Source organism: Pipistrellus hanaki (assembly GCF_964339955.1).
Source record: "Pipistrellus hanaki genome assembly, chromosome: 2".
Taxonomy (NCBI): domain Eukaryota; kingdom Metazoa; phylum Chordata; class Mammalia; order Chiroptera; family Vespertilionidae; genus Pipistrellus; species Pipistrellus hanaki.
Window position 1 is genome coordinate 107,658,543 of NC_140504.1, and position 24,716 is coordinate 107,683,258.

Genomic DNA, 24,716 nt, shown 5'->3' on the forward strand with positions numbered 1-24,716 from the left:
CTTGATTTACCTTAACATATATATTTTGAACTCAATATTTGTTTTAGATTGAGGGCTTCTAATTATATATATATTTGGGTCATGCATGTATATTATATAATATCTTAGTACTGTTGCTTTTAGAAAATTACTTTTTGACTTTTTTTTTCTTTTTTCTGTGAGTGGTGGAAAGTTATTACCTATTTAGATGCTGTGTGAGAATTTCAGTCTAATTTTATTTTATTTTTAAATATATATTTTATTGATTTTTTTACAGAAAGGAAGAGAGAGGGATAGAGAGTTAGAAACATCGATGAGAGAGAATCATCGACCAGCTGCCTCTTGCACACCCCCTACTGGGGATGTGCCCGCAACCAAGGTACATGCCCTTGACCGGAATTGAACCCGGGACCTTTCAGTCCGCAGGCCAATGCTCTATCCACTGAGCCAAACTGGTTTCAGCTTCAGTCTAATTTTATGTCATACTAAATGCCTGGTGCATGAAATTCATGCATGGGTGCAGACCCTAGGCCTGGCCAGCGATTGAAGCACGAGTGACTGGTGTGGAAGGGCAGGTCCCAACTGACTTCTGGGCCCTGGACAGCCCCTGGGCCCCTTCATACCTCCCTCTGCCGAGTCATAGCGCCCAAGTCCCCATGTGGAGTTCAGTGAGCGTGGCCAGACACCACAGGCCAGGGTGCAGCGTGGGCCTGCATGGAAGCCAGGCGGGCAGTGCGCTCTCTTCCGGTCGTGCGAACCATGGGGATCCCAACCTATCCCTATGGTCCCAGCAGCTGCAGCCCAGCTCACTCAGAAGAGACCACATGGGTGTGGGGCGGGCTCATTGTGGGGGCCCGGCACCTGAGTGTGGGGGTTTCCCTGGCGCACAAGCCCTAAGGTCTCTAGCAAGGGGAGTGAGAGTGAGCTCAGTGTACACCCTACATTCTCACCCTCCCTCCCTCCCAGTCACCCTGCCCCCAGGTAGCTGGTGAGAGGTCGCAGTCCCCCACTGGCCGCCGTGGGTGGTTGATCACTGCCACCTACCCTCAGTTCCCCATTCCAGCCTGAGGGCTGGCCTTGATCAGGTGATCAGGGCTTGCCAGCCACTGGTCACTATCTGCGGGATGATCATTTGGGGCTGGGGGCCCCCGCCTGCCTCCCTCAGCACCTGGGAGCCAGGCAGCAATCCAGCCCCCTGCTGCCGCTGCTGCTCGGCATCTTCAGGGCGATCAATTGGGGGCAACACCATACCCACTATGTTCCGCGCCGCCCCCTGGTGGTCAGTGCATGTCATAGTGAGTGGTCAAACTCCTGGTCGAGGGGACAATTTACATATTAGACTTTTATTATATAAGACTAGTGGTCCAGTGCATGAAATTCGTGCACAGGTGTGTGTGTCCCTCAGCCGGCCTGCACCCTCTCCAATCTGGGGCCGGATGCTGGCAGTTGGACATCCCTCTCACAATCCTGGACCGCTCCCCTGCCTGCCTGTTTGATTGCCCTTAACTGCTTCTGCCTGCCAGCCTGATCGCCCCCTATCTGCTCCCCAGCCAGCCTGATTGATGCCTAACTGCTCCCTTGCCGGCCTGATTGCCCCCAACTGCCCTCCCAGCCAGCACCCAGAGAGTTTATTAAGTGGAGGCACAGCTACTTCAGCTAAATGTGCAATGTTGAATTAGGCCAACCGGAGCCCAGATGCATAAAATAAACATTTTGGGGGTGTGTGTGAAAACTTAGGTCTCTGATATTGCTTTAAAATAACGACAACACCTATTTCAAATATTGTAATTAAAGTATATAAAAAAAATTCACATAAAAAGGCTGCAAAACTGTTATTTTACGTTGAAGACAGTAATAACTGAAAATAATAGGGTTTTTTTAGGCCACATCCTAAAAACGTAGCTGCTTTTTTATGTCGTAGGTCTATACAAAGGTCTTAAAAAGACCCTGACCCTGCCTTCTGAAGATTTTAGGTTAACATGTTTGTCTTAAAAACTGTGAGGTACCTAATTTTTAAAAAAATATATATTTTATTGATTTTTCACAAAGAAGAATTGAGAGGGATAGAGAGAAACATCGACCAGCTGCCTCTTGCACACCCCCTACAGGGGATGTGCCCACAACCAAGGTACATGCCCTTTACCGGAATCGAACCCGGGACCCTTCAGTTCGCAGGCTGACGCTCTATCCACTGAGCCAAACCGGTCCCGGCAGAGGTACCTAATTTTTAAAAACAACCAGCCACATCCCCTTCCTCAACCATATTGTCACATCATCCAAGTTAGACTTTATAAACAGCCTTGATGTGCTACACACGTGCAAAAAGTACACAAAGTAGGTAAACTACTTTGCCTTAGAAGTATATACTACTTAGCAATCACTTAGTTACATTAGTTTATTTTTGTGAAATGAGAGCTGATCTTCCAAACCTTTCAAACAGACCCACCAGACAATAAATTTTACCATGTTTGATTCACAGTACATTTGGGCATAAACACTTCAATTACAGCTTTGTGTTTAGTATCAAAAACCTTTTCTTATGTGTGTGTGTGTTTTTGCTATAGATTCCTTGCTCTGGATTACATTTTGAAAACTTCCTATTACAGATAAAGCACCTTTCCAGGTACGCTTCTGAGAAACAGATGTATTTCTGTTTCTGTGCATACCGTTTCACACATAGATGTCCATATGATGCCTGCGCCGGGCTCCTAGCACATACCCACCACGTGTGTGCGGCCGCACACCTGGGTCCCGGCTTAAACAGGCTGCCCCTGAACACACCAGAGCCCCGCTGGCTTCCTTAGCAGTTTTTTGTTTTTACTTTGAAATAGTTTTATTGGCTTATAAGACTTTTGCATATAAAAGAAGATACCCAAGAACACTATGCAGTATTAAATCACAATTGCATTTTTTTTTTTTACCAATTAAAACTACCCAGAATATACATTTTTAACGGGAAATGAATCCTACATAACTGAATTCTGAAATGACATTATGATTTGAATACTATGACAAAATAGATAAAGCTGCTAGACCCTTCTATGCGCATAACCATTGCAGAGAGCAAATGAACACAATTCAACATTACACACTTAGCTGAAGTAACTGTGCCTCCACTTAAGAAACTCTCAAATTCCTGGAACAAAAAGTTGGGCTGTTTTAACTTTTACCAGGAAACCAACTTCACAATCCATTTACTCTCTTTCTTGTCATTCCTATTAAAAAAAAAAAAAAAGAAGAAGAAGAAGAAAAAAAAGAAAAAAAAAAAGTAACCCTCTGCTGCCATAGCCTCAAAGAGTCAGCATCGCCTCTGCTTGAAGAAATCCACTCCTCTCAATTCTTCGGGCAGGTATTCCTGGTCCACAGGCTCGCTGTACATGGGGTTGTATTTGTAGCCCTTGCCATAGCCCAGGTCCTTCATGAGCCTGGTTGGCGCATTCCTCAGGTGCAGTGGGACGGGAGGCAGAGGCCCCTGGTGGTTCCGCAGGCAGGCTTTGATGTTATTGTAGGCGCTGTACACCTCAATAGACTTTGGGGCTCTGGCAAAACAGACTACACACTGGGCCAGAAGCACCTCACATTTGGGCATGCCTATGAAGTGACAGCCCTGGTAGGCGGCCACTGCTCGTGGTAATGCGGATGGGTCTGCCATTCCTATGTCTTCCTGGCAAACCTCACCAGCCTCCTTGCCGCATACAGCGGTCCTCTCCTCTTCTAGCATGTGTGCCAGCCAGTAGAGGGAGTCGATGATCCCGCATGAAGAGCAGAGATGCAGTTGAAGGCTCTTCTCCTGCTCGGTCATATAAAATGTGAGACTTCTGGAGGCCTTCCTCCACATCATTCTCCGTGATTAGAACTCTACTGGGAGAACAGGCTTGCCCACTCTTCTTACAAAGCATCTTCCAGGAGCTTAACCTGCCCAGCACCGCCAGCTGCAGTCCATTCAGTCCAACTCAGACTCTCCAGCAAAGCTAACCATCGTTGCTGCACTTCTGCGGGTGAACCTCTCCACCTACACCGGGCTGGGGGCTTGGGGCTGGGCCCACACCCAACCGAGCTGCTCAGCCTGGGGCTCCACGCTGGGTGGGGGTGGGAGCGGGGCGGCCAGTGCTGGGAGGCACCTCGGAGCGCCAGTGGGTCTTTATTTTTATTTATTTAAAAAAATGTTAGGGCAAAAGTCTATGATTTTTAATTAAAACTGAAAAACTGTCAGGGACAGGAATGACAGAGGACCATCCTAGGTGGATGGGATCCTGGGGGTGGGGAGTGGGGAACATTGTTGACACAGTTGTCAGAATTCAAATGGGGTCCGTGGATTGAACCTTAATACCATTTGAATGGATATTTCCTCATGTGGTTGGGTGGAGAATTATTATGTAAGAGTGTTTGCTTTTGGGAAACCTGTCATGTGTAGAGCATGCTGTCAAACAGCTCAGAAAAAGACTGCGAGCAATAGGCATATATGTGTATGAATGCACACACACACACACACACACAGTCTTACCTTGCTATTTTTGATTCCACCTTTGTGCACCTGCCTACTTGCTAAGATCCATAACTCCAGAATAAAGGCTTGCAGGGCTTCCTTGGCCATTGGGCCATGGCCAGGGTGCAGGAACCCTGCAGACAGGCCCATGGCACAGTCCCAGCTGAGGTCAACAGATGCCACAGTTTTCTTATTTCCGCTCCAGTATGTGAACTGGGGTCTGTTTCACAGCGGGTTCCATAGGGGCCTTGGCATTTCTGTGCTTCCTGATGGCGTCTGGCTGTGTGGGACGGCCAAGCTGGTGCTCCAGTGGCTGCCGGTTCCCTGAGCCTGAGAAGTCTGTGCAGTAAAATAAAGATTGTGTCGTAAGCAAGTTCAGAATCAACAGCATCCATCACATATGGTGTCCTCTCAACGGAAACAGAGAACACTGCCCTGAGCACGCATGGCATTGGCTTACTGGGGCCCACAGTTCAGCATTGATGGCCACTTGCAGGTGATGACTTGAAGTTGTGATGCTGAGGTGACATTGAGGGTAAGTCCAGCTGCCAAGACCACATCCTGGCCCACGTCTGGGCCTACACCCCACAGTGAAGCCTGCAGTCGGTCACCGATAGGCAGCTGTGCTGGTGTGAAATGCTCTATAAATGCCTATTAAATCCATCTTATCCAGTGTGCCCTTTAGAGTCTCTGTTTCCTTGTTAAGTTGTTGTCTGGAAGATCTTTCCAGGGAAGTAGAGGGGTGTTCAAGTCCCCCACTATGACTGTATTGTTGTCACTCTCTGTGTTAAAGTCCTCTAAAAGTTTTTTTTGTATATTTAATTGCACTAATATTGGGTGCTTAAATGTTTACCAGGGTAATATCCTCATGTTGGATTGATCCCTTTAATATTATGTAGTGACTTTTGTTGTCTTTTGTAATGGCCTTCATTTTCAAGTCTATTTTGTCAGAGATGAGTATTGCTACTCCAGCTTTTTTTCTTTTCTACTTTCATCCTGTATGTGTCTTTTGTTTTGAGGTGGGTCTCTTGTAGACAGCATACAGTTGGGTCATCTTTTTATATCCATTCAGCTACCCTGCACCTTTTGATTGGAGCATTTAATCCATTTACATTTAGGGTTATTATTGAGAAGTACTAATTTATAGTCATTTTAATTCTGTATGGCTAGGTTTCTCTCTCTGTTTCTTCTTCTCAGCAATTCCTTGCAGCAATCCCTTTAGCATTTCTTTTACTGCTGGCTTGGTGGTGATGAACTCCTTTAGCCTTTTTTGTCTGGGAAGCTCTTTATTTGATTGTCTATCTACACTAATAAAAGAGAAAGATGCAAATTGACTGTACCTCCACGATGCACACCAGCCAGTTAGGAGTGTGCATGCAGATTAACCCAACAAAGATGGAGGGTTAATTTGCATATGCAGGCGCCTAGTGGCTGGGGGTAGGGTGGTGCCAAGCAACCTGGGTTCCAGACAGGCGACAGGCCCCGCCCGCAGGGTTCCTGGACCATCACTGCAGGGCGAGAGCAGAGTGGGCAGCTTGGAAAAGCCTAGCTGGTTTGGCTCAGTGGATAGAGCGTGGGTCTGGGGACTGAAGGGTCCTGTGTTTGATTCCAGCCAAGGGCACATGCCTGGGTTGCGGGCTTGATTCCTGGTAGGGGGCGTGCAGAAGGCAGCTAGTCAGTGATTCCCTCTCATCATTGATGTTTCTATCTCTCCCTCTCTGAAATCAATAAAACTATATTTAAAGCTGATAGTCCATGACATAATAAAGTAGGTTTTCCAAATATGTATGTTAGAAAATGGACAAATCATTAGTTTACCTATTTTTACTTAATGTAGACACATTTGTGTAATTAAAATTAAGGGTGTATGAGAAGTTTATTTTTCTTTTTTTTCTTTTTAACATTTTTTATTAAATTATTATCTGTGTACATATTTTAACATTGCCACCCCCACCCCCTTCCCATACATACCCTCCTTCCCCAGAGTTTTGTGTCCATTGGTTGTATTTATATGCATGTATACAAGTCCTTCAGTTGATCTATTATCTCCCCCAGATCTCCCCACCCTCCTGGCTGTAATTTAACAGTCTGCTTGTTGTTTTACTGTCTCTATATCTATCTTTTGGTTCATCAGTTTAGAATGTTCTTTATTATCCATAAATGAGTGAGGTCATGTGGTGTTTCTCTTTCATTGACTGGCTTATTTCACTCAGCATGATGTTCTCCAATTCCATCCCGGTTGCTGCAAATGATGAGAATTCCTTCTTTTTTATGGCAGCATAGTATTCCATTGTGTAGATGTACCATGGTTTTTGGATCCAATCATCTGCTGACGGGCACCTAGGCTGTTTCCAAATTCTAGCTATTGTATATTGTGCTGTTATGAACATAGGGGTGCATATATCCTTTCTGATTGGTGTTTCTAGTTTCTTAGGATATATTCCTAGGAGTGGGATTACAGGGTCAAATGGGAGTTCCATTTTCAGTTTTTTGAGGAAACTCCACACTGTTCTCCACAGTGGTTGCACCAGTCTGCATTCCCACCAGCAGTGCACGAGGGTTCCTTTTTCTCTGCATCCTCGCCAGCACTTGTTCTTTGCTGATTTGTTGATGTTGGCCATTCTGACAGGTGTGAGATGGCACCGCATTGTTGTTTTGATTTGCATCTCTTGGATAATTAGTGACTTTGAGCATCTTTTTATGTGCCTTTTGGCCTTCCTTCTGTCTTCTTTTGAGAATATTCTATTTAGGTTCATTGCCCATTTTTTAATTGGATCATTCATCTTCCTTTTATTTAGTTGTATAAGCTGTCTGTAAATGTTGGAGATTAAACCTTTATCAGTGGTAATATTTGCAAATATGTTCTCCCACACAGTGGGCTTTCTTGTTGTTTTGTTGATGGTTTCTTTTGCTGTAAAAAAGCTTTTTATTTTGATGTAGTCCCATTTGTTTATTTTCTCTTTAGCTTCCACTGCCCTAAGGGCAGTATCAGTGAAGAAGTTCTTTTGGCATATGTCTGAGATTTTGCTGCCTATGGATGCTTCTGGTATTTTTATGGTTTCCGGTCTTATGTTTAAGTCCTATATCCATTTTGAGTTTATTTTTGTGTATGGTGTAAGTTGGTGATCTAGTTTCATTCTTTTGCATGTATCTGTCCAATTTTCCCAACACCATTTATTAAAGAGACTGTCTTGACTCCATTGTATATTCGTGCCTCCTTTGTCAAATATTAATTGAGCATAGTGACTTGGGTTGATATCTGGGTTCTCGATTCGATTCCATTGATCTATATGTCTGTTCTTGTGCCAGTACCAGGCTGTTTTGAGAACCGTGGCTTTGTAATACAGCTTGAAGTCTGGTATTGAGATCCCTCCTACTTTACTCTTCTTTCTCAGGATTGCTGTGGCTATTCGGGGTCTTTTATTGTTCCAAATGAACTTTTGGAGAGTTCTTTCTAGGTCAGTGAAATATGCCATTGGTATTTTAATGGGGAGTGCATTGAACCTATAGATCGCTTTAGGAAGTATGGACATTTTGATGATGTTGATTCTACCAATCCATGAACATGGCATGTTCTTCCATCTATTTACATCTTCCTCTATCTCTTTTTTCAGTGTCGTGTAGTTTTCCGCAAATAGGTCCTTTACTCCCTTAGTTAAATTTATTCCTAGGTATCTTAATTTTTTTGGTGCGATGGTAAATGGAATTGCTTTTTTAGTCTCTGTTTCTGTAATTTCACTGTTGGTATATAGAAATGCCATGGATTTCTTGGCGTTAATTTTGTATCCTGCTACATTGCCAAATTCATTTATTAAGCCAATTAGTTTTTTAATGGAGTCTTTTGGGTTTTTTATATACAATATCATGTCGTCTGCAAATAAGGATAACTTTACTTCTTCTTTTCCAATTTGGATGCCTTTTATTTCCTCTTCTTGTCTAATTGCAATGGCTAGTACTACCAGTACTATGTCAAACAGGAGTGGTGATAGTGGGCATCCCTGTCTTGTTCCTGTTCTTAGAGGGAATGGTTTTAGTTTATGTCCATTGAGTATGATGTTGGTTATGGGTTTATTATGTTGAGGTACGATCCTTGTACTCCCACCTTGTTGAGAGTTTTTATCAGGAAAGGGTGTTGGATTTTATCAAATACTTTTTCTGCATCAATTGATATGACTATATGATTTTTATCTTTCATTTTGTTTATGTGATGTATCACGTTTATTGATTTGCGGATATAGTACCATCCTTGCATTCATGGAATAAATCCTACTTGGTCATGGTATATGATCTTTGTGATGTTCTGCTGGAACCGATTTGCTAGGATTTTGTCAAGGATTTTGGCATCTATGTTCATGAGGGATATTGGCCTGCAATTCTCTTTCATTGACTTGTCTTTATCTGGTTTTGGTATTAGGGTGATGCTGGCTTCATAGAAGGCGTACGGAAGTGTTCCTTCCTCTTGAATTTTTTGGAATAGTCTGAGGAGGATAGGTTTTAGTTCTTCCTTGAATGTTTGGTAAAACTCTCCTATGAAGCCATCTGGCCCTGGACTTTTGTTTGCTGGAAGCTTTTTAATGACTGTTTCAATTTCTTCCCAAGTCACTGGTCTATTGAGATTTTTAGATTCTTCCTGATTGAGTTTTGGAAGTTTATATTTTTCTAGGAATATGTCCATTTCCTCCAGGTTGTTCAGTTTGTTGGAATAGAGTTGTTCGTAGTATTTTGTAACAATCCTTTGTTTTTCGGCTTGGTCTGTTCTTATTTCACCTCTTTCTTTTCTGATTTGGTTTATTTGAGTCCTCTCTCTTTGTTTCTTGGTTAGCCTGGCTAGAGGTCCATCTATCTTGTTTATCCTTTCAAAGAACCAGCTCTTGGTTTTGTTGATCTTATGTATTGTTTCTTTGGTCTCTATGTCGTTTATCTCTGCTCTGATTTTTGTTATTTCCTTCCTTCTGCTTACACTGGGCTTTTCATGTTGCTCTTTTTCTAACTCTTTGAGTTGTAGAGTTGGATAATTTGTTACCATTTTTTCTTGTTTTTTGCAATAGGCTTGTAGGGATACGAACTTCCCTCTCAAAACTGCTTTTGCTGTGTCCCATAGATTTTGGATTGTTGTGTTTTCATTGTCATTTGTTCCCAGGATGTTTTTAATTTCTTCCTTGATTTCTCTGGTAACCCAGTTCTTGTTTAATAGCATGCTGTTTAGTATCCATGTGTTTTATTTCTTTGGGTTGTTTTTTTTTATTTTAGTTGATTTCCAGTTTTATGCCACTGTGATCTGAGAAGATGCTTGATATGATTTCTATCTTGAATTTGAAGAGACTTTGCCTGTGTCCCAACATGTGGTCTATCTTTGAAAATGACCCATGTACACTGGAGAAGAATGTATATTCTGTGGTCTATCTTTGAAAATGACCCATGTACACTGGAGAAGAATGTATATTCTGTGAAATGTTCTGAAGATGTCGATTAATTCCATCTGGTCTAGTGTGTCATTTAGGATTGATGTTTCTTTGCTGATTTTTTGTTTAGATGATTTGTCCAGAGGTGACAGTGGGGTATTAAAATCTCCTACTATGATTGTATTGCTATTAATCTCTCCCTTAATGTCCTCCAGCAGTTTTTTTTTTTAATGTATTTGGGTGCTCCTGTATTGGGTGCATATATGTTTAACAGGGTTATTTCTTCTTGTTGGATTGCTCCCTTTAGTATTATGAAGTGGCCTTCATTATCTCTTATGTTCTTCACTTTGAGATCTAATTTGTCAGATATAAGTATTGCTACCCCAGCTTTTTTTTTCATTTCCATTCACCTGTAAAACCTTTTTCCATCCCTTCACCCTCAGTCTGTGTGTGTCTTTTTCTGAGGTGGGTTTCTTGTAGACAGCAGATATATGGGTCTTGTTTTCTTATCCAATCCGTTACCCTATGTCTTTTGATTGGGGTATTTAATCCATTTACATTTAAAGTTATTATTAATGATAACTTAATTGTTACCATTTTTATTCTATACCCCTGTGTTCCTTCTTTGCTTCCTATTTCTTTATTTTTATAGCAGACCCTTTAGCATTTCTTGCATTGCTGGTTTGGTGGTGATAAATTCCTTTAGTCTGTTTTTGTCTGTAAAGCTCCTGATTTCACCTTCAATTTTGATTGATAAGCCTTGCTGGGTACATTATTCTTGGATTCAGACCCTTCCTTTGCATGACTTGGTATATTTCATTCCATTCCCTTCTGGCCTGATGTGTTTCTGTTGAGAAACCAGTTGCTAGTCTGATGGAGCTTCCTTGATATGTAACTTTCTGTCTCTCTCTGGCTGCTTTTAAGATTCTTACTTTGTCGTTGGTGTTTGCCAATATAATTATGTTGTGCCTTAGTGTCGGTCTTTTTGGATTCATTTGGTTGGTACTCTGCGAGCTTCTTGGATTTGTGTGGGATTTTTCTTCTCTATCTCAGGAAAGTTTTTTGACATTATTTTTTGAAACAGTGTTTCTATGCCTTCCTCAGTTTCCTTTCCTTCTGGAACCCCTATTATTCTAATATTCTTTTGTTTTGTATTGTCCCAACGTTCCCTTAGGCTCTCCTCCTGCTTTTTAATTTTTTTTCCAGAAGCTGCTCTAATTGGGTATTTTTTTCCATCTTGTCTTCTAGTTCACTGATTTCGTCCTCTGCTTCTTCTAGTGTACTCTTGATGCTTTCTATTGAGTTCTTTACTGTAGCGATGTCATTTTTCATTTCTTTTTGGTTCTTCATTTCTTCTTGGTTCTTAGTCATATTGTCAAATTCGTCTTCCATTCTTTTTAGCAATCTTATGATCATTACTCTGAATTCTTGCTATGGTAGGTTGCTTGCCTCTAACTCGTTTATTTCCTTTTCTGGTGATCCTGCTTTTCTTACATATGCGGGCCGTTTCTTTGTCTCCCCATGATTTCTCTTTTCAGGATGTTTGGTTATGTGGTTTTCTTTCTGCTGCGTTGATTTAAAGGCACAAAATACAACACTACCAGGTACAACACACCAGGCACTGAACTGGAATGTATTTGCGATATTAATAACCTCTAATACAGGTGACCACTAGAGAAAGGCAAATTAGGGGGTAGGAGAGATAGAAGAGAGAAAAAAAAGAGTGGCAAAATGAAATTGGGAAAAAGAGAGAGAGAAACTAGAATGATACTACGAGAGAAATGAGGAACTAACTTTATATATATAGGAAGGAAACTCCAATAGAACAACACTTAATCACAGCAAATGCCAGCAACAAGTATCTGGAGATTAATACAACTTACAATTGCAACTAATATCAAGCGAGGAAAGGGAAAGCAGAAGTAAAAACTAACTAAAACACATGTAACAAAAACATACAATTAAAGAAAAAGAATAAGCAAAACAATCTCACAAAAAAGCATAAAACTTCGATATAGTTAACATTCGATATAGTTAACATTCTATCCTTTTGTAGTAGTAAAAGCATACTACTACAAAAGGATAGAAAGAAAGTTTTTTTTTAAATAAGGAAGTTTCATTTCTTTTTTTCTTTCTTTTTTTAAAAAAATATTTTATTGGGCTTGAAGATGGCGACCGAACAGTCGGACTTGTTCTGACTCTGGTCCCAGAACAGATAAAAGTAACATCTGAGTCACTCAGGGAGGGTTGATTGGCAGCTGAGGGGCAGCAGAGGTTTCAAGGAAGCTAGGGAGCGATCCGCTGGACAGGATTTCCTGCCGGTGGCCAGCACTGCCACAGCGGCGGCCGCGGCGGCAGCGGCAGCGGCGGCGGCGGCGCTGTGAGAAAGGAGTGGCTTCTCTGAGGCCGGGAAAGCCCACTGCGGAGAGGTCCATCCAGTAGCTGAGACGCCTGAGTTGGCGCTGGCGCGTGGATTCAAAGGAGTTCTTCGGTCACCCACGGAAACGTCAGAATTTGCGGGGAAATCCTGAGAGATCGCGGTCCCACGGCCCGGGGAGCCACGGTAGCCGGGGAGTTCCGGCCCCGCCTCCATGGAGCGCCCGCAAAGCTGAGCCCTAAGAAGGCTGCAGCGACATCTAGTGCTGGGTTTGGCATAAGCTTCCCCAGAAGCGGGAATTTTTTTTTATTTTAAAAAAAGCAGGGGACTCGGGACAGAGTGTTAAGAATCGCGGCTGTCCCGCCAAGGGCGGAACATCTGGACACCTCGGCGCCTGATCCCCTTCACCCCCTAGCTTCGGAATACTAGGGAAGGACAGCCTAGTTGGGCATATCCAGGGAATTTGCAGGGAGAAAGTGCCTCCCTGGAAACAAGGGATCGGAGCCAGAAGAGATAGTCTGGGAGCCAGCTGGCACCCTGCCAGCTAGAGCCATAGAGAAAGAAGGCCAGAGCAACCAAAAAGACTGGGAGGTCAAACCGCAAACACTGACACCTAAGAGCTGAATTACAAACTGCCCTTTTTTTTTTTTTTTCTTTTTTTCTTTTTTTTTCTTTCTTTTCTTTTGTCTTTTAATTAATCAAAAATAAATGGACACAAATAACTAAGATATAGCCTACTAAAAATTAAGGATTACCTTACAAAACTGAGGTGCTGTGGAAAGCTGGGAACTGCAAGACTGTCTGGTCTGAGAATCAGAAGTGCCAAATACATTAACTGAGGAAGTGAGTGATCAGTACTGGTCATTTTTATGCTAATTTTGCTATTCTTTATTTTATTTTCATTTTTTACATCTTTTATTTAATTTTCATTTTTCATATCTTTTACTTAAGAAACAATTTTTTTTCTTTTTTCCTTACTTGATTTTACCTTTTCAATTATTACATTTTTCAATCTCTATCATCACTATTACTACTGCTATTTTGCAATTTTTAAAAAAAATTTTATTTATTTATTTATTTTTTCTCTCTCTAGTACCATTTTATTTTTTCTTTATTTTACATTGGGAGTAACCTTCATTCTATTTTAATCTCTACTATAGCATCATTCAACCCTATCTCAACTCAACCTTTACACTATCACTCTCTTACTAAACTTTACCCTTTAGTCTACAGTTTATCCTATCCCTTTCCGGCTTTAGTTTTTCCTCTATTCTCTCTGTATACCCCCTGCTAAAGCTCTCACTATAGTTATAGACCTAAGTTCCAACCCCTGATCCAAGTGTATAAATACCAATCTCTGCACTATATTAACTAGTTAAAAAAAAAAAATCCGTCCTCCCCTCTATCCTTTTCGCATTGTATGTGTGAAGGTTGATTATTGTGAATTTTTATGCCTTTTAGTGAAATTGTTATGCTTATTCCTGTATTGTTATTGTTGCTTTGTATTTTTTTTTAAATCCTCTGTTTTTGTTTGTTTCTTTTACTTCTGTATATCATAGCCTTACTTAATAATAGTGGATATTGTAGTTTGTATTAATCTCCAAGTATTGTTACTGGCATTGGCTGGGTCCAGAGGTTTTTCTATGGCAATTTTCTCCACATATATATAGTTTGTTTCCCATTTCTCTTTTAGTTTGCTTCTTCTCTCTCTTTCTCTCTCTCTCTCTCCCTCTTCTCTTTTTTCCCTGTTTTCCAACTTCATTTTGTCATTACTTTTTTTTTCTTCTTCTTCTTTTTCTATCTCTTTATCCCTCTTTTTTTTAAATTTACTTAATTTTTTTTTTAATTTTAATTTTATTATTATTTTTTAAATTTTTCTTTATTTTATTTTTACCTTTATTCCTTCTCTCATATCCCCTAAGTTGCCTTTCTCTAGTGGTCACCTTTATTAGAGGTTATTAATATTGTAAATACATTCCGGTTAAGTGCCTCTTGTGTTGTACCTGGTAGTGTTGTATTTTGTACCTCAAAATCAACGCAGGAGAAGGAATACCACATAACCAGACATCCTGAAAAGAGAGGCCATGGGGAGACAAAAACATAGTCCGCACGTGAAAGAAAAGCAGGCATCACCAGAAAAGGAAGTAAACGAGCCAGAGGTAAGCAGCCTGCCAGAGCAAGAATTCAGAGTATTGATCATAGCATGGCTAAAAAGAATGGAAGAGAAATTTGACAATAGCCAAGAAGAAATGAGAAAGAACCATGAGGAAATGAAGAAGAGCCCTGAGGAACTGAAGAAGACCCAAGAAGAAATGAAAAGTGACATCGCTACCATGAAGAACTCAATAGAAAGCATCAAGAGTAGACTAGATGAAGCAGAGGACCGCATCAGTGAGCTAGAAGATAAGATGGAAAAAAATACCCAAGTAGAGTAACTTCTAGAAAAAAAGATTAAAAAGCAGGAGGAGAGCCTACGGGAGCTTTGGGACAAAACAAAACAAAATAATATTCGAATAACAGGGGTTCCAGAAGGAAAGGAAACTGAGGTAGACATGGAAAAAGTATTTCAAGAAATAATGACAGAAAACTTTCCTGAAATAGAAAAGAAAAAACCCACACAAATCCAAGATGCCCGCAGAGTCCCAAGCAAAATGAATCCCAGAAGACAGACTCCAAGGCACATTATAATTAAATTGGCAAACAACAACGACAAAGTAAGAATCTTAAAAGCAGCCAGAGAGAGACAGAAAGTTACATACAAAGGAACCCCCATCAGACTAGCAACTGATTTCTCAACAGAAACTTATCAGGCCAGAAGGGAATGGGATGAAATATACAAAGTCATGCAAAGGAAGGGTCTGAATCCAAGAATACTGTACCCAGCAAGGCTATCAATCAAAATTGAAGGGGAAATCAGGAGCTTCACAGACAAAAGAAGACTGAAGGAATTTATATCCACCAAACCAGCAATGCAGGAAATGCTAAAGGGTCTACTGTAAAAATAAAGAAATAGGAGGTGAAGAAGGAACACGGGTATAGAATAAAAATGGCGTCAAATGAGTACCTATCAATAATAACCTTAAATGTAAATGGATTAAATGCTCCAATCAAAAGACATAGGGTAACAGATTGGATAAGAAAACAAGACCCATACATCTGTTGTCTACAAGAAACCCACCTCAGAAAAAGAGATGCACACAGACTGAGGGTGAAGGGATGGAAAAAAGTTTTCCAGGCAAATGGAAATGAAAAAAAAGCTGGGGTAGCAATACTTATATCTGACAAATTAGATCTCAGAGTGAAGGACATAACAAGAGATAATGAAGGCCACTTCATAATACTAAAGGGAACAATCCAACAAGAAGAAATAACCCTGGTAAATATATATGCACCCAATACAGGAGCAACCAAATACATTAAAAAACTGCTGGAGGACATTAAGGGAGAGATTAATAGCAATACAATCATAGTAGGAGATTTTAATACCCCACTGTCACCCTTCGACAAATCATCTAAACAAAAAATCAGCAAAGAAATATCAATCCTAAATGACTCACTAGACCAGATGGAATTAATTGACATCTTCAGGACACTCCACCCCAAAGCCACAGAATATACATTCTTCTCAAGTGCACATGGGACATTCTCAAAGATAGACCACATTTTGGGACATAGGCAAAGTCTCTTCAAATTCAAGAAGATAGAAATCATATCAAGTATCTTCTCAGACCATAATGGCATAAAACTGGAAATTAACTACAATAAAAATAATCCAAAGAAATCAAAGACATGGAGACTAAACAGCTTGCTATTAAACAAGGACTGGGTTACCAAAGAAATCAAGGAAGAAATTAAAAACATCCTGGCAACAAATGACAATGAAAGCACAACAATCCAAAATCTTTGGGACACAGCAAAAGCAGTTTTGAGAGGAAGTTCATATCCTTACAAGCCTATTGCAAAAAACTAGAAAAAATAGTAACAGATGATCTAACTCTACAACTCAAGGAGTTAGAAAAGGAGCAACAAGAAAAGCCCAGTGTAAGCAGAAGGAAGGAAATAACAAAAATCAGAGCAGAGATAAACGACATAGAGACCAAAAAAACAATACATAAGATCAACAAAACCAAGAGCTGGTTCTTTGAAAGAATAAACAAGATAGATGGACCTCTAGCCAGGCTAACCAAGAAACAAAGAGAGAGGACCCAAATAAACAAAATCAGAAATGAAAGAGGTGAAATAACAACAGACCCCACCGAAATACAACGGATTGTTACAAAATACTACGAACAACTCTATTCCAACAAACTGAACAACCTGGAGGAAATGGACATATTCCTAGAAAAATACAAACTTCCAAAACTCAATCAGGAAGAATCTAAAAATCTCAATAGACCAGTGACTTGGGAAGAAATTGAAACAGTCATCAAAAAGCTTCCAGCAAACAAAAGCCCAGGGCCAGATGGTTTCACAGGAGAGTTTTACCAAACATTCAAGGAAGAACTAAAACCTATCCTCCTCAGACTATTCCAAAAAATTCAAGAGGAAGGAACACTTCCAAACTCCTTCTATGAAGCCAGCATCACCCTAATACCAAAACCTGATAAAGACAACTCAATGAAAGAGAATTACAGGCCAATATCCCTCGTGAACATAGATGCCAAAATCCTCAACAAAATTCTAGCAAATCGGCTCCAGCAGAGCATCACAAAGATCATACACCATGACCAAGTAGGATTTATTCCAGGAATGCAAGGTTGGTACAATATCCGCAAATCAATAAACGTGATACATCACATAAACAAGTTGAAAGATAAAAATCATATAGTCATATCAATTGATGCAGAAAAAGCATTTGATAAAATCCAACACCCTTTCCTGATAAAAACTCTTAACAAGGTGGGAGTACAAGGATCATACCTCAACGTAATAAAAGCTATATATGATAAACCCACAGCCAACATCATTCTCAATGGGCAAAAACTAAAACCATTCCCTCTAAGAACAGGAACAAGACAGGGATGCCCACTATCGCCACTCCTCTTTGACATAGTACTGGAAGTACTAGCCATTGCAATTAGACAAGAGGAGGAAATAAAAGGCATCCAAATTGGAAAAGAAGAAGTAAAGTTATCCTTATTTGCAGACGACATGATATTGTATATAAAAAACCCAAAAGACTCCATTAAAAAACTAATTGGCTTAATAAATGAATTTGGCAATGTAGCAGGATACAAAATTAACACCAAGAAATCTATGGCATTTCTATACACCAACAGTGAGTTTATAGAAACAGAGACTAAAAAAGCAATTCCATTTACGATCGCACCAAAACAATTAAGATACCTAGGAATAAACTTAACTAAGGAAGTAAAGGACCTATACGCGGAAAACTACACGACACTGAAAAAAGAAATAGAGGAAGATGTAAACAGATGGAAGAACATACCATGTTCATGGATTGGTACAATCAACATCATCAAAATGTCCATACTTCCTAAAGCAATCTATAAGTTCAATGCACTCCCCATTAAAATACCAATGGCATATTTCACTGACCTAGAAAGAATTCTCCAAAAGTTCATTTGGAACAATAAAAGACCCCGAATAGCCACAGCAATCCTGAGAAAGAAGAGTAAAGTAGGAGGTATCTCAATACCAGACTTCAAACTGTATTACAAAGCCACTGTTCTCAAAACAGCCTGGTACTGGCACAAAAACAGACATATAGATCAATGGAATCGAATCGAGAACCCAGATATCAACCCAAATCACTATGCTCAATTAATATTTGACAAAGGAGGCACTAATATACAATGGAGTCAAGACAGTCTCTTCAATAAATGGTGTTGGGAAAATTGGACAGGTACATGCAAAAGAATGAAACTAGATCACCAACTTACACCGTACACAAAAATAAACTCAAAATGGATACAGGACTTAAACATCAGACGGGAAACCATAAAAATACTAGAAGCATCCACAGGCAACAAAATCTCAGACATATGCCAAAAGAACTTCTTCACTGATACTACCCCTAGTGCAATGGAAGCTAAAGAGAAAATAAACAAATGGGACTACATCAAAATAAAAAGCTTTTTTACAGCAAAAGAAACCATCAACAAAACAACAAGAAAGCCCACTGTGTGGGAGAACATATTTGCAAATGTTACCACTGATAAAGGTTTAATCTCCAACATCTATTGTACAAACAGCTTATACAACTAAATAAAAGGAAGATGAATGATCCAATTAAAAAATGGGCAATGGACCTAAATAGAATATTTTCAAAAGAAGATAGAAGGAAGGCCAAAAAGCACATGAAAACATGCTCAAAGTCACTAATTATCCAAGAGATGCAAATCAAAACAACAATGCGGTACCATCTCACACCTGTCAGAATGGCCAACATCTACAAATCAACAAATGACAAGTGTTGGCAAGGTTGCGGAGAAAAAGGAACCCTCGTGCACTGCTGGTGGGAATGTAGACTGGTGCAACCACTGTGGAGAACAGTGTGGAGTTTCCTCAAAAAACTGAAAATGGAACTCCCATTTGACCCAGTAATCCCACTTCTAGGAATATATCCCAAGAAACTAGAAACACCAATCAGAAAGGATATATGCACCCTTATGTTCATAGCAGCACAATCTACAATAGCCAGAATTTGGAAACAGCCTAGGTGCCCGTCAGCAGATGATTGGATCCAAAAACCATGGTACATCTACACAATGGAATACTATGCTGCCATAAAAAAGAAGGATTTCTCATCATTTGCAGCATCCTGGATGGAATTGGAGAACATCATGCTGAGTGAAATAAGCCAATCAATGAAAGAGAAACACCACATGACCTCACTCATTTGTGGATAATAAAGAACATTATAAACTGATGAACCATAAGATAGATATAGAGACAGTATATCAACAAGTAGACTGTCAAATTACAGCGGGGAGGGGAGGAAGATCTGGGGGAGATAATAGATCAACCGAAGGACTTGTATACATGCATATAAGTGCAACCAATGGACACAAAACTCTGGGGAGGTAGGGGATGTGTGGGAGGGAGGGAGGGGGTCAAAAAAAAATCAATAAAATATATTTAAAAAAATAAATAAAATAAAAAATAAAAAAAATAAAAAAAAATAATTTATTGATTTCTTACAGAGAGGAAGAGAGAGGGATAGAGAGTTAGAAACATCTATGAGAGAGAATCATTGATCAGCTGCCTCTTGCACACCCCCTACTGGGGATGTGCCCACAACCAAGGTACATGCCCTTGTCCAGAATCGAACCTGGGACCTTTCAGTCCCCAGGCCAACGCTCTATCGACTGAGCCAAACCGGTTTTGGCTGTTTTTGTTTTTTTAGGACAGCGAAAAGGGAAGTGTGTATGGGCTTGGAGCAGGGGGTTGGAAATTAGATATACACAAGTAGGGTGAAATTTTAGCAGTGGGTAAACAGAAAGAATAGGGAAAATCTAGAGCAGGACAGGGTTAAGATAAACAGGACACCAAAGGGGGAAAGGTTAGGAAGAGAGTGATGGCATAAAGGTAGGGTTGAAATAGAATAAAGCATTGGTGAAGGAAGAGTAAAAATAGACTGTAGAACACTAATCCCAATGTAAAATAAAGAGCAAATAATATGACACTTAAAAAATAATAATAAAAATAAAAGTAAATAAGAAAAAAAGGTAAAATAGTAGTACTAATAATGCTGATTACAAATAAAAATGTGATAATTAAAAGCTAAAATGAAGTGAGGAAAAAAGAAAATAGTTTTTTGAGTAACTGTTGCAAATAATGAAAATAAAAATAAAAATTAAAAAAATTAAAATATAAAAATAAAAAAATTAAATAAAATGTGCAGTAGTAAAGGTCATTCACTTCCTCTATCATTCTGTTTGGCATGCATGTTTCCCAGTCTGGACAGTATTGCAGTTCCCTGCGTTTCACTGCTTCTCAGTGTTGTAATCCAGGCCTGATTTTTAAGCAGGACTTACTTTGATTTTTTATTACACTAGGGTCAATTTGTGATTTAGCCTCTGGGTGGCAGTGTTTCTGGGTTGACTTCCAGGGCTCTAAGCCTCTCTAGCTTTTTTTTTTCCCCCCTCTATGTGACACTGATCTGGGGGTGGGGAGTCTGAGCCTACTGCACTACCTTGTAATTCTCCGGATATCCCTCTGAGTCAGATCAAAACGTGTTGCTCTTTAGATATCTCCCCTATTAGGAGCCTGTTCCACAATTAGGGGAGACACCAGCCCAGCAGCCCGGGGCTTCTCCTTGTAAACACCGTCCCAGTCCTTCAGCTTCCACAAGGCGCGTGGGCTTCTGTCTTCGGCCGGGGGACTCACCCTATCCCCGCGAAATCTGACCTTTTCGCTGTGCGGTGGGGCATTCCTTTGAGTCCAAGTGTTCGTGCTGCCTGGGATCAGCGTTCTGGGGGTCACAGCTGATTGGTGGTTGCTGCAGATGTGGAAATTCAGGCCTCTGACAAGATCCACTTTTCCTTTAAAGATGGCGAGATTTTCCCGTTTAAGCTTGTAGGTAGCTCCGGGAAGGGACCCAGCCCCGCCGTGAGTGCTTCCCTGTCAGGGGCACCCTGATCAGCAGCCCCCACCTACTCCTGGAGTTCACCTGTCTCTTAGTTTGCTAATAAACACTCCCAGCACAACCCTCAGCTGCTCTCTCTTTCTGCTTTGGGACAAGGCTCAGAACCCGTCCATCTGTTCTTCTGCCATTTTGCTGTCCCCCAACAAAATTTCTTATTGCTAATTATTTAAATTCAGCCTACTGTTATGAACTTATTGAAGAAATGACTACCTCCCCCCCTTTCTTTCAGATATGGGATTTCTGCTCAATTCTGCTTAATGGAAGTTTAATATTAGGGAAAATAACCTTATCTTTGATTTGCATTATTCAACAAGAGCCAGTGGGTATTTTAATTTTTAAGATAATGATATTTTTGCCTCAAAGTTTTCATATGAAAATCAACTCAATATTTAAAAATACTTAATACAATTCTGATTTTATTTTGGTTTTTAATTTTTCTTTTTTCTTTTTTGGCTATTCCCTAACATTAAAACACTGGGATTTGTTTTGCAGAATCCTTGCAGCCTTTCCTGGAAGCCTGTAGCAACACTCTGTTTTTTCGTACTTGCTCTGTGCTGCTTCGAACCCCTAAGCTTGATCTTCAAATACTAGAAAAGCTCAGTATTATTCTACAGAAACTTTCTAAAATCAAGTAAGAATTTTTCATTTCTAATATTTTTTATTAAAATATATCCTTTAGTGATCACTTAGACCTTTCTGAATCCTATACTAGTTCATCTTTGTTAAATCAAAATTTTCACTAAACATGTAGAAAATTGAGATTCATGCACATTAATACTTGTTTGATATTCATGCATATTAGTACTTGTTTAACACTTAGTGATACAGTAAAATTATAGTTTTAATCTTAGAATGTCTTATTGTTTCTGCTAAGTGAACTTTAAATACCACAGACAGAGTATCTAAAACTAAGAGCAATTTTTAGCAATCAAGTGATAGTATTAGAACAAATTATTGCACACTGGTATTCTGTACCACCACAAGTGAAAATAAAAATCATAATAAAGTATATTTCTCAGATTCTTTTTTTTTTTTTTATAATATATTTTATTGATTTTTTTTACAGAGAGGAAGGGAGAGAGATAGAGAGCTAGAAACGTCGATGAGAGAGAAACATCGACCAGCTGTCTCTTGAACACCCCCTACTGGGGATGTGCCCGCAACCAAGGTACATGCCCTTGACTGGAATCAAACCCGGGACCTTTCAGTCCGCAGACCGACACTCTACCACTGAGCCAAACCGGTTTCGGCTATTTCTCAGATTCTTATTGTGTACTAAAGCTAGTTTAGGGAATAAGAAAAAGTAGGCAGAAAAGTTTTTAAATAATTTTTATTTTAGGAAATTATATGAGCTTCCTGCCACTAATTTGGATTTTACTGTAAGAATTAGGGGCTTTCTTTTCATATTTCCTCTTAAGCAAGTATACGTATAATCATTTTTAAAATTATAAATAGATTTTAAGCTATATTTTCTTAGACTCTTGGTATGGTCCAGTTTTTATGACAGTTAAATTGTAGTTTTGGTTCAGCTCCTCTGTCCCCTTTCTTTCCCCTCAGTCATGACTTCCATTGTGGTGAACTTAGGTGTTTACCAGGCCTCATTCAAGTATGAATACATCTTAAAATTATTTGCAGGTGTGTGATACGTCCTATTTGGTGCCATAGTAAATTATTAGTTATCAAATTACAGTCTCATACTCATCTCACCAAATTATTGGTTTTCATCTGGTGTCAGTTAAACTTACTAAATCATTGTCATCCTTTTCTTGAAGACTGACTGTAATATGATTGTCTTGATTTGTAATCAGTAAATTCTCAATAAGGCCTGTTATAGTTACTTGTGGTGGCATGAAACTACAATTACATTCCTTAGGTTTCATTCTTCCTTAGGTGTTAATTCATGGGATTTTTTTAAGTGGTCCCAAAATTGCAAATATCAATATATCCTTGGATTGGGAACAGTTGATGCTAAAGCAGTCTTAAAATAATTCTTTAAAACCACAAAGATATAAATTCTTCTGTATCAAATAGATGGTTATATACAGTTATTTAATAATTTCTCCCAAGATATAAGTATATGTAGACAGGAAATAAGAAATATATAATCAGATATAATTCTAACTAATTGATCATGAAATTACTAACTGATTATTAGAAAGAGGAACATGGTTGAAAAGATATTTTGGTACAAAGGCAAAAGATAAACCAATATTCTGCTACTTTAAAAAGTTTAAAATAAGTTGATCTAGTACTTGTGTCAATATTTGACTTATTCTAGCTGTTACGGAAAAAGCTATTCTCAACTGTTGTAATAGTGAATTGTACAGTTTTAAGGATTATGAACCATTTTCTTTTTCCTTGAATACTTTGTCATTTTAGGCCTATCTTATGAACTCACTTTATTTGTCTTGGGCATGCTAATTCTTTTTTTAAAATATATTTTTATTGATTTCAAAAAGGAAGGGAGAGGAAGAGACAGAAAATCAACAATGAGAGAGAATCATTAATCAGCTGCCTCCTGCATGCCCTGACCAAGAATCAAACCGTGACTTCCTGGTTCATAGGTCGACGCTAAACCACTGAGCCACACCAGCTGGGTGGCATGTTAATTCCTTATAGTTACTTATTTTCTTCACCTTTTTAAAAAACAGATGCCTTTTTTTTATATTTACACATGTTATCAATATAATTACAGATGATTTCCTTAAGTGTGTGTATTTAATGTACTCATTCTCTTACAGGAGTAATAAGAAATTCTTTGAACTTTTTACAATTCATCTGATGCTTCAGGAATTACAAAGGACAACACATCCAGAGCATGCCTTTCTCTGTATTAACCTAAATTCAACTCTGTTCAATCTGGGTTTAACGAAATGCAACACCCTGGCCTCCAATGCAAGCCATTAGACTGGCTTATTATTATTTTATATACATTATATATGTGTTGCTTATTTGAAAGATTGCAAAAATCATCAGAGTAACTAAAAGTCTAACAAGTAAACTTTCCAGTAGCATCATTTATCATGAAAAATAAGATAGAAAATTTTTTTACTTTAAGAATGAAATCTAGAGGAGCTATGGAATTATTGTAATGTTACAGTTCAACTTAGGTAGTACTAATGTGTAAAATGGAATTTCCAGAATTAATGACACTGGGGTTATTTTTTGTAAAACTGCTTTATAAAAATATTTAAAATTATGTGATTATTTGGAATAAAACTGGTATTTATGTGGGAACAGGGCTAGATCATGTTGTCATTCTTTTTCCCCCTTTGGAAACAAAAGTACAAAATTTTTAACTATCATCTTCATATTATAACTTTTCTATATATCCTAGATTCACAGATATTGTATTTTATTGTGTTATCCATGAAGCACTTTAGAGAAAAATTTATTTTTCTAGTTTATTTTCCAAAATAATTTAATTACCACCAAAGCATATTTGTACAAAATAAAAAAGTTTTTACACTGAAAAATTAAAATGTCATAATCACAACACCCAGAAATATCTATCTCCTGCTGTAGCCAAAGATGAGTGAAGTAGCCAGAAATAAACAAAAACAAAAAATCCATTATGGATACTTCAGAAAAATTCCATTATGGGTACTTTTGTTAACAGAACAAAAAGACTAGCTTCTCAGAACACGCAATGCCTAGAGATGGGACAAGTAAGAGAGTGGATGCCAGGTGGGAGAGCAGAGGTTGGCACTTCAGCATGGGATATTTGATGTTTCTGAAGAAGAGAACAAGACAAGTAAAGCAGAGCATTATTCAAAGTTGTAGTTGAATAAAGATTTGAGGCAGGGGTGGGGAGGGTGGGGGGCAAGCTAAAGAAAGATCTGCATGTACAGATTGGAAAAG

At 39.2% G+C, this 24,716-nt stretch overlaps 1 protein-coding gene across 10 annotated transcripts in view; it reads left to right on the forward strand.

Annotated features, from left to right (window-relative positions):
• Positions 1-24,096, forward strand: part of CCDC138 (coiled-coil domain containing 138) — a 115,145-nt gene extending 91,049 nt beyond the window's left edge. For 8 of the 10 annotated variants that reach the window (XM_084872450.1, XM_084872458.1, XM_084872452.1 and 5 more), the window contains 2 exons: positions 21,348-21,486; positions 23,597-24,096. In XM_084872450.1, the coding sequence (XP_084728576.1) occupies positions 21,348-21,486; positions 23,597-23,762 (305 nt within the window). In that variant the 3' untranslated portion in view covers positions 23,763-24,096. The remainder of the gene's footprint in view (positions 1-21,347; positions 21,487-23,596) is intronic. The other 2 variants (XM_084872459.1, XM_084872451.1) reach the window with 1 other exon arrangement.
• Positions 24,097-24,716: the final 620 nt, after the last annotated feature.